Source organism: Micromesistius poutassou (genome assembly GCF_964030765.1).
Source record: "Micromesistius poutassou genome assembly, chromosome: 2".
NCBI lineage: Eukaryota > Metazoa > Chordata > Actinopteri > Gadiformes > Gadidae > Micromesistius > Micromesistius poutassou.
In genome coordinates this window covers 14,522,887-14,534,046 of record NC_140272.1, presented here as the reverse complement: position 1 = coordinate 14,534,046, position 11,160 = coordinate 14,522,887, and the positions used below count along the sequence as shown (strand labels likewise).

General features: G+C 41.4%; 1 protein-coding gene across 1 annotated transcript; it reads left to right on the top strand.

Annotated features, from left to right (window-relative positions):
• Window positions 1–4,520: 4,520 nt before the first annotated feature.
• On the top strand, window positions 4,521–10,831 carry LOC311338189 (uncharacterized protein). Its single transcript, XM_084463431.1, has 11 exons — window positions 4,521–4,584; window positions 5,409–5,506; window positions 5,648–5,806; window positions 5,942–6,060; window positions 6,179–6,315; window positions 6,407–6,500; window positions 6,621–6,732; window positions 7,028–7,251; window positions 7,364–7,532; window positions 7,728–7,855; window positions 8,043–10,831. The coding sequence occupies exons 1-11, from the start codon at window positions 4,577–4,579 to the stop codon at window positions 8,358–8,360; spliced, it is 1,566 nt and encodes a 521-aa protein (XP_084319557.1). The 5' UTR covers window positions 4,521–4,576; the 3' UTR covers window positions 8,361–10,831.
• Window positions 10,832–11,160: the final 329 nt, after the last annotated feature.

Sequence of the window (11,160 nt, the reverse complement as noted above, 5' to 3'; positions counted from 1 at the left end):
CGCTCGGTCACTGATAACGCAACGTAGGCATCCTGAGCGCGCCCCGAAAGAACTGTTTGGAGAAGCAAGGTGCGCTCCAGATCACTCCAATTTCGCTCTTCCGCAATGCCCTCAAATAGAGAGAAAAAAATGTCAGGGTCTCGGTCATTAAATTTGGGTAAAAACTTTATCATACTTGAGATGTTTCCCCCTATGCCAGAAGCAGAATCCTCATTAACAGTACCCCGCATCTTTCCCTCTGCCACCAATCTTAACCTTTCTCTCTGCAGCTCACTTTCTCTTTCTTCCTGTCTTTCCTGTCGTTTCATTTTTTCTATTTGTAGCTCTGTATCTAAACGCTTCTGTTCTAAAACACTTTCATGATCAAGTCGTTTTAGTTCCATTAGGCCTACGCGATCTTTCTCACGTTCTTCTGCCTCAAACCGCTTTTGCTCCATCTGTAATTTTAAAAGCTGCATTTGTTGCTCAAAACTAATCGCATTTCTATCAGAACTGAACACTTCATCTGAGCCATTTGGATTGGTCACAGTTGGAATTACCTCTATAATGGACCTCTCTACTAAGATAGATCTAACCCGATTTTTTAAGACCTCTTTTTTAAGATCTCTCGGCAGATCAGTCAATTGATAATGTTCAGCCACTTTCCTTAATTGTTCTTTCGTGAACTTATCAAACAGTGACTCAGATGGAGACGCATAAAATTTATCCAAATCCATTTTATACTACGAATGTTGTTGACTAACAAACGCTCAGATGGATATTGTGACAATTCTTTTTCAATGTTGGGAGAACAATAAGATGACGGCTATTACGCGACAGTGTATAGAGCAGCCGGCAAATTGAATACAGGTGTACCAACCCATTTTCCCCCCCAGGCTAGAGCAGCCCCGCATCTAACTTCAGACCAAGGCCCTATCTCTTTCCTAGCTGGTCTTCAGTGTGCCCTCATGCAATTGAGTTGCAAGCAACCCCAGCGCGTTCGACACACCAAAAATAACAAACACAAAAATAAAAAAGGCAAAACAACAAACAGCGGTAAGCGCTCTATTCCTAGCGAGGGTTCACGTGTGCTCCGGTAGGATCTAACCTACCACCCCCCACAGTTACCACTACACCTGCACCCAATTCGCCTACCTGCATCACAAACGTCAAAAACTGCAGGTAGTCTCCCAAATGGCACTCCTCCTCCTCGGCAAAATCAAACAAAGCAAACCTCTATCAAACCAAATTAACAACGAAATCTCAATGAACACCAAAACACTAAATTATCATTTACCAAATACAAATTTAGCGTGGGTCACCCCATTTTCTGATAATTTTACTGCACAGGCAATTTCTTCCCGTCAGTACAATCCAAAAGCCAATTCAACTATATAGCCAAGTCAAAACAAAGCATACTTATTTTATTTATTTTTTTAACTACTACCTCATACAAAATAATGGACAATTAAGTTACCTTACCAAATTTTGGAAAAAAGATCCCGGACGAGCCCCCATATGTCACATGCTGGCTCTAGCATGAAACATGAAATGGGGGAGACCACGCCGTTTCACAATAATAAAGAATTTATTAAAGTAAGAAGATAATTTTACAGAGAATTAAATTGAATAAAGATAAAGAAGTGTGGTGTAAATCAGTTAAATGTAAGTAACCAAAAAGTGTCATGCAAAGTCAGTCTATGTGTAACCAAACAAAGGACAAAGAAAACCAACACGCCAGGAGGAGGGAGCGCCTGACTGTTGCGAATGCAGGGCTTTTATCCTGCTGCCAATCAGGCACACCTGAACTGCATCACCTATTAAGGGAGAGAGAGGACAGGCAAACCAAACAGCCCGGGTGGAGTCAAAGCAAGGGTGGAGTCAACGACTCACCGGGGTCGTCACATCCCCCCCCTTAAGACAGAAGCCCACCTAAGTGGGATTCTGCACTTATGGCACTAAAAAATAACAAAACCCAAAACACATAAGCACTACCAATCCCCTCAACCAACACCAGTTACATCCACACTCCTACCGGGTCAACTAGTAACCCCCCCTATACACACACACACTCTCACCACTCCTCACGCTCACCAGTCACCCAACCTCCTGACCCACAGCAATTCCGGGCCCTGGAAAAGTAATCTAAGAGGGACAGGGGCATAGAGACAGGAGAGAGAAATTTGTGAAGGTATGCACACAACCACTTATCCCACCCCATTCGGGGCGCGAGACAACGCATCCGCCATTACATTGTCCACGCCCTTAATGTGGCGAATTTGTAGATTGTAGGGTTGTAAAAACAACGCCCAACGCATCAGGCGCTGATTTGGATTCTGTAATTGGTGCAGAAAAGTCAATGGATTGTGATCCGAAAAGACAACCACAGGAACAACCCCTCCACCTACATACACATTAAAGTGCTGCAGAGCCCACACAAGGGCCAGCGCCTCTTTTTCAATCGTTGAGTAATTCAACTGATGTTGATTGAATTTTTTTGAAAAATAAGACACTGGACGATCGACTTCCTGATCATCTGTTTGTAAAAGCACTGCGCCAGCCCCGACCTGGCTGGCATCCACCTGGATTTTAAACGGACGGTCAAGCCGGGGAGCCGCCAGGACCGGTGCAGTGCTAAGCAACAATTTTACATTATCAAAAGCCCCTTGGCACTCATCAGTCCAGACAAACTGAGCTTTCCCTTTTAACAAATTTGTGAGGGGTGCAACCACTGTCGAAAAATTAAAACAGAAACTTCGATAATATCCCACCATGCCTAAGAAGCGCATCAACTCCTTTTTTGTTACAGGCGGTGGAAAATTGTCTATTGCCATCACCTTGGCCCGCACTGGCCGTACCTCTCCTTGTCCTACCACCTTCCCCAGATAGGTCACTGTAGCCTTCGCAAATTCACATTTAGCTAAATTGACTGTTAGGTTAGCTGCCTGGAGCCTCTCAAACAACGCCGCCAATCTTGACAAATGTAAGGCCCAGGTATCACCCACTGTCACGACATCGTCCAGATAAACTGCACACCCCTCCAGCCCAGACGTTACATAATTCATAAGACGCTGGAAGCTAGAGGGCGCATTACGCAAACCAAAACTCATCACATTATATGTGTATAAGCCAGACGGAGTGACAAAAGCAGATACCTCCTGTGCGCGCGCTGTTAGCGGGATCTGATAATACCCTTTAAGAAGATCTAATTTTGTAACGTACTTCGCAGCCCCCACACGGTCTATACAGTCCTCTAACCGAGGAAGTGGAAAGGAGTCAGGCTTAGTTACCGTATTGACCTTCCGGTAATCAGTGCAGAATCTAAAGGTGTTGTCGGGTTTTGCTACCAGCAAGCACGGTGACGCCCAACTGGAGTACGACGGTTTTGCCAGCCCATTATCGATCAAATACTGGACCTCAGTCTCCAGAACTTTCTGTTTTTCTGGTGGGACGCGGTAGAAACGCTGCCTAATTGGCGCAGCATCCCCGATGTCTATGTCGTGCTCCATCACATTGGTGCATGTTGGAACATCGGAAAATAAAGACGAAAAAGATAAAATCAATGATTTTAGCTCATCCCTCTGCTTCTCAGACATATGACCCAACAGGCCATCAAGATTGTTTAACATTTCTGAATTTTTTAGTCGTGGCAATAACACAGTCATCAGGGGCACCTTCATCCTCCCCATCAGCTGCCACCATAGGAGAAGACGACACTGCACCCCCGACTGCCAGCGCAGCAGAGCCCACGTTATCCCCAGTCACGTCACTCCTGGACGATGGAGAATAATATGGTTTTAACAAATTGACGTGACAAAGCTGAGAAGACTTCCTACGATTTGGTGTTGCTATTACATAGTCTTGTTCCGTGACTTGGCGAACAATATCATACGGGCCAGAAAATTTTGCACGAAACGGTGAGCCAGGGATTGGCAACAACGCCAATACCTGATCCCCCGGACTAAACAGTCTACTCTCTGCGCGTCGATCAAAAATCTCCTTCATGCGAGTCTGAGCTTTAGCCATGTTCTTCTTTGCGCACCGCCCGGCCAAGAATAACCTGCGGCGGAACCCATGCACGTAATCAATAAGATTAACCGGCGGATCTGACTCCTGCAAGCCATCTTTTAACACGGACAATGGACCGCGAACCTTGTGTGCAAAGACCAATTCATTTGGGCTAAAACCCAAACTGTCCTGTGACACTTCCCGTGCTGCTAACAGCAACCACGGGAGGCCTTCTTCCCAATCTCGCTGTAGCTCTGAACAATATGCGCGCAGCAAAGACTTTAAGGTCGAGTGAAACCGCTCGAGAGCACCTTGGCTTTGAGGATGGTACACAGGAAAAATTGCTGAGCAATTTTCCCAGAGTGAAAAATGTTTTCCTCAAGAAGAGCCGTTTTTGCACTATTTTGAGTTTGATGAGTAAAATTTGGAGTCTGAGTGGGAGCAGAATTATAGAGTGGTTGTATACAGAGTGATCAATAGGCGGAGCTTTTCTAAAAAGTTAAGTTTCGTTTGTCCGCCATTACTCCTCCCGACACCGCAGCTGAAGTCATAGACAGTAGAAGGCGCTGGAAGTCGACGTTTCTACTGAATGTTAAAGTAAGTAATATTTCAATTTTGTTGTAAATATGCATATCTGTTGAATTTGTATTTTCGTAACAGATTTTCCAACTTGTATTTTCGTAAAATATTTTCCAACTCCGATTTGATATACCCTACAAGATAGCCTAATTATGTGCTGGTTATGAAGTATTGGCATTAAACTACAGTTTTGCAAGTTATGGCAGTTATTCATTCTAAATTATTAGAATACCGTGCCTTAAGATCACGTTGCCATCCGTTATGAGCCCTATTCGTCAGTGTTTCAGACCAACACGCATGGCAAACGTAGCAGCTAGCAAGCTAACTAAGTAACGTCCTAGCTAACTTCTGGGCAACATTCATGTATGAGTTGCCCGTTGATGAGGCATGTATGGACAACTAACCAAAGATACCTTTGAACTAACTTAATGTTCACTGTACAGTGTGTGTTAACATCAGCATTTTCCACACTCCACATGTTTTCAATTGATGAGGCTAGTCGCTTTTTAACCGTGGCGCACACCTTTGGGGCGAGCCAAGTTCAAATAATTCTAGCCTCAGTTTTAGAAGTTTCTGGTTGAAACTGTCATGAAAGTTCACATTAGAACTATACTAGTCTAAATGCAATGCACAAGCGTCAATTGACTGCATGGGAAGCTTATCTAACGTTAGCCATTAAGTTTGTTCACCATTCCATGCTTGCCCACATGTACTTTACTCAGAAAAGAGCAACTGTAAGGTGGCGCGCTGGCGCCATTAATTATTCCAATTCAATGTTTGTGTTAAAATGGCCTATCATTTGTAGAGTTTCTAAATTGTTCTCTGATTTTGTTGTTATTTAGGATGGAAAAGAGCAATGTTGTCAAAGCAAGATTTAAAGACAGCAAGAAATATGTGATTTGTCCAACACCCTTTACATTTGAGGCGTTTTTGGAATGTGGTGAGAATTTTTATATTTTCCATATCAAAATAGTTTAATAGCAATACGATGCATTTAAGCCTATTTTATGGGGTGTTTTGTTCTTTTATTGATGTATTTTCCATAGCTTGTATTATGTTACTAATGGTTTGTCTTCTTTAGTTGCCAGGAAATTTGATCTTCCTACAATGGATATCAAAGTCTTTGATGACTCAAAGACAGAAGTTGATCAGGAAGCATTCGAATATTTGCTGAAGCAACCTGATCTTGGTGTCCTGGAAATTGTTATCCCAGAGGCAATTTTGGAAGATAAAACTGACGGTAATTTGCATATTTTTTCACATTAATTCCCAACAGTATTCTTTGCATCAGCAGAAATAGGGTCTATTGACAGTGGCTGCATGTTGTCAAAGTAGTATTAACATATTAGACCATTGGTATGGTTTTGTACTACAGATTCTTTCAGTTCTGGCTCCCTTGCTGGTGCTGAGGTCACATATGAGTCTGATGACACTGTGATATTGACAAGAACTCCAGATGAGGAAAAACGAATTGAGGACCATCGTCTTAGCCGGGTAGGTTTTCAAGGGATGCTTGATTAGCACAGACATTTGGAATTACATTTGTTTTCCATTTCTTAATTGCCTATATGTTCCTTTTATATTACCCATTAACCACAACCTGCCTCTCCAGATGATTGAGGATATCTTAAAAGGAAGCCCAGGAGGCGAGAAGATGATGAATGAATATGCTCGCACAAAATATTTGACAGATGGCAGAAGACGTGACATGGTTAAGATCTTGGTGGCACATATGATAAATGAACATGGGTAGGCTGTTAAAGAAGCAATTTGTAGAATTGATGTACTATGTGTTTATTATGATCTGGATTCTAATGTGTGTGTGTGTGTGTGTGTGTAGAACAAGCCCTCCTCGACGGATAAAAGAAGACTATGCCAAAGGGATCATCTCCCTTTTCCCATACCTGGCAGATCCCATGAGCAAACTGGGTTATGTATGTGGCCGTTATCTCAAGTGTCTTGATTCAGACGAGTGTTGCATGTTCCATGAGTGTTGCATGCATAACATTAGTCCAGTAATATATAACTACTATGTGTCTGTGATATGTCCACAGGAGCATTATTACAATGCAGAAGATGGAAGTGGATACCTGGCCTGGAGAATAAAAACACTGCAGAAAGAAGCATCGGAGGGACGACCTAAGCGCTCACGGCAATCACAAACAGGTGCAGTTTTTGATGTTGGTCACTGCTTGTATTAGCTTGACCCCCGTATAATTTTGGCGTCAAATGAACACTGAACAATGAACAATGTTGTTGTGTTTTATTTGTTAGAATTTTGACCTGTTTTCTTGATTAATTTTTCCAAAATGCAAATTGTTGTAATATCCTTTACCTAAACAACAAAGTAAGGCAAATGTTTAAGACTCTGTACATACTTAGGATCGTGTATGGTCATCCTGGCCTGTAGTTTTGTGAATACTTTACCATGTAACACTCATATTATCTGCAATCATTTTAGGTGGACCAAGAGCTGACAGAGATCCTTTGAAAGAGGCTAACTGGTTGAATGATGAACGTCAGTGTCAGGAAGCTATTGCCCTGATGAAGCACACCGCTGATGAGGCAGTGGTAAAGGAAAAGATGAGGTTAACTCTGATCTACCGTCAGAAGGTTTTGCATGACCCTGACAAGTCATCTGATATTCTAGCCATTTTCCCACGGTTCTTGGACATACCAGGCCTGGTATGTCAGCCTTATTTTTGTACATACTAATGTGAAATCTGAAGGTGATTTTTTGTTGTAGTTAATATGTGTTGGGTAAAAGAAATCCTCTCTACTTTGTGATTTTGTGTAGATCGATCAAGATTTTAGACTTCTTTTTGGAGATTCAACCTCTGCAAAGCTGTTGGAGAAGTGGTCCACCAACATAAAACCAAAGGTCATTGCACAGAGCCGTGACCTCACACAGACTGGGGAGGTACAAGATCTCCTCCAGAATGCCGTTGCCACTGAAGTTGAAGAAGGTAACTATATTGGCCCATAGTTATTTCAATGGAATTGATTCATTACTGAGAAATGAAGTGTACTGCAGATGTTTAATGCATTATACTGGTTATTCATCCAAGAACTGGTAGGTTAAAGTGAGTAGGAGGAGGTCTTCAAACTTATCAAACTGAAACCTAAAAATGCACATTTTATTTTGTTGTCTGTGCCTCCAGGTTGGGACAGTGACATGTCTTCCCTTCTCATGCTGGTTCACCTTTTGCCACCCTCCAGTCAAGGCCGCAAGCGACCGGGAAAGATTTCAGCCAGACAAGCATGTGACTGTCTTGTGAAATTCATCAAGGTGAACCATTAAAACAGATTAAACACGTCCTTAGAAGTAAAGATACTTGTGCTTGTTGTTCTCATCATGCCTGAGTCCCATATGTATTTGAATCAAGGTTGTAATGTGATAAACCTGTCCATATCCAGGCTGCTAACTACGTTAGGTTACGTTGCTGTTGACGTTTCTCTCTCGCTCTCTCTCTCAGACTGGTACCAGCATTCAGGGACACTTGGATGTCATTGCACGAAGTCTCCAACCATATCTGCTAGCAGTTGGGCCAAAGAAAAGTAGGATCCAGTCTTACTTCATAGTCATTGACAAACACGCTTTGCCCTGTAAAGCCTCAAATTCCCTGGCTGCTGTTGATGAGCTTTTTAAAGCTCACTACGTTTTTGGCACTGCATACTGTCAAGAGTTGACAAACCTGTACACTTTCCTGCAAACAACTGTGTTTGACATAGATGCTGAAACCACAAAAGTTAATCCAAGAGTGGCTGAGCTGAGGGCCAGAATGCTCCAGTGAGCAAGATGATATGCTTTATGTGTAAAAGGTGGCATGCCAATGCCAATGCACTTATTAGACACTTTAAATTAGTTCATGGTCTTTGCTCAGGAAAAGGTCTCAAGTTAAAATGTGCTCATAGAGGTTGTTCTCACGTTTATCAAAGTTTTTCTGGATTACGAAAGCATCTAATCAAGTGTTTTGCAAATGACAATTTATGTTTTGACGATAGTGAATGTTCCACCACCAACAATTCCATTTCATTAGGGGATACAGATGTTTTGCCCACTCAGAGTTTGCCATGTGACGCTGTACTGCAAGAAAGAAACATATTAAACAGTTGTGCAACACTGCTCGCAGAACTTAAAGTTGCTGGGGTTGCAGAGGCAACTATTAACTATGCTGTGAGTGCTCTACAAGAAGTGGTCAGAGACATACATAGTCACACTCAAGAAGCTCTAAAAAATAGTCTCGCTTTAGAGGAGCCCATCAAAAGTGTGGTTGAGTCTCAAATTGATGAGTGTTTTGAGAAGGTGATTAATCCTTTTGTTGTATTAAACAGTGAGAGCAAGAGAATGGTCTATTTTTCTGAGAAATGGGGGAAGATAGATCCAGTTGAATTTGTTCTTGGAACAAGATTTGCTACACGACTTAACAGAACAACTAGAACTTTTCTACAAACCACTGTCAAAGATAAATTTATGTACATACCAATTCTTGAGACGCTGAAGTCAATTTACAATCACCCAAATATCAAAGATATGTTGATTAGAGATCCTAAACAAAGTCAACATTTACTATATGACATACAGGATGGAGAATTCTTTAAGGATCATGCGCTCTTCTCAAAACAAGAGCATGCTATACAGATCCAGCTCTTTTTTGACGAATTTGAGTGTTGTAACCCCCTTGGATCAAAAAGAGGAATACATAAGTTAGGAGCCATCTATTTTACCCTCAGAAATGTTTCACCTAAATACAATTCAAGTTTGCTAAATATCCATTTGGCTGCTTTGTTTCATGCACAAGATATCAAAACGTATGGGTTTGAGAAAATACTAGCGCCACTTGTCCAGGATGTCTCAGCTCTTGAAACAAATGGAATTCAGATTCCTCTATTTGATCACAGCGTTTATGGAACCATTATACAAGTTACTGGAGACAACCTTGGTATTCATTCTTTATTTGGTTTTGTGGAATCGTTTAGTGCTAGATACTGTTGCCGCTTTTGCCTATTAGAGAAAGAAGACTATCAAACTGAATTTACTGAAGATAGTTCAAAGATGTCATTTCGAACTAAAGAGCTTCATGTTGAACACTGCCAGACAATGCAGACCAATCCCACTTTACCTTATGTGATGGGAGTAAAAAAATCTTGCCCTTTGAATTCGTTGCAATATTTTCACACAACTGCAAACTTCTCAGTTGATATAATGCACGATATATTGGAGGGTGTTGCACAGTACGAAATGCAATTACTCATTCAGCACCTGATTAGGAATTACACTACATCAGCAGAAGTGCATAGGAGAATTCAGAGTTTCAACTATGGCTTCATGGAACAAAACAACAAACCACCTGGTGTAAAATTAGTAGAGGGTTCGAATGACTTGGGCTTAAATGCCATTCAGAGCTGGTGTTTACTACGTCATCTACCCATTATGTTTGGAGATCTTGTGCATCCTAATGATCAACACTGGTATTTGTTCATTTTATTGCTGCAGATTGTCAGCATAGTGTTTTCTTCAGTTGTCTCCTCAGGTATCACCATCTACCTGAAACATCTCATTTCTGAGCACCATCGCTTATTCAAGCATTTGTATCCAAGCAATAGATTACTGCCAAAGCATCACCATATGGTGCATTATCCACGATGTATGCAGAAAATTGGACCACTGATTCATAGTTGGTGTATGAGATACGAGGCAAAACACAACTTCTTTAAAAGGCAGCTAAAAAGCTTCAAGAACATTACAAAGACATTAGCAAAAAAACACCAGTGTCACATGGCTTACTTATGGCAAACATTTGATCCAAATGACCTAAAAATGGGTCCAGGCAAAATTAAACCCTTGAATGAAATGGAAGTTGGGACTAAAGTTTCTGAAAACCTTAAAGTGCCTGTTTGGACTAAGGTTATTGATGTTAAATGGGTGAAATGCAATGGAAATGTATTTCGGCCTGGTTTGGCCATATGTGTGAAAGTCGAAAATGAGTTACCAGTTTTCCATGTTATCCAGAAAATTGTAATCAAAGATGAGCAGGTTATTTTTATTACAACTGCTTTAGAAACCATATGCTTAAATGAACATGTCCATGCTTACAAGGTTTTGCATACAACAGAGGCACCCTTTGTCTTAGACATAAAAGGTATTTTTTACCACAGAATATTTGATATACTGATGTCTTATGGCGGTGATACAGATTTGTTTATTGTGCCTTATTGTTTCATGTAATTTCTCCCTCTTCTCTTATATTTCTTCTCTTCACTACTCTTAATAGACCTCTTAAGAATAAGTTTGCCTCTGAGGCTCCCGGTTCCCTCGGTCAAATGTCTATGGGAAATAACATGGTGTTTTGAATGATCGTACATAACAAACTCTGTAGGTGGCGAAGAACTAAAAGCTGCGTCACATTTTGAACTACACACTTTTACCATCTAGTTTCGACTGGGTTTTTGGATTGTCGGTGCCGTTAAAGTAGTAAACGATTATTAATGCTACTTTAACGGCACCGACAATCCAAAACTACAGTGGAAACTAGATGGAAAAAGTGGTAGTGGTGTAGTTCAAAATGTGACGCAACTTTTAGTTCTTCGCCA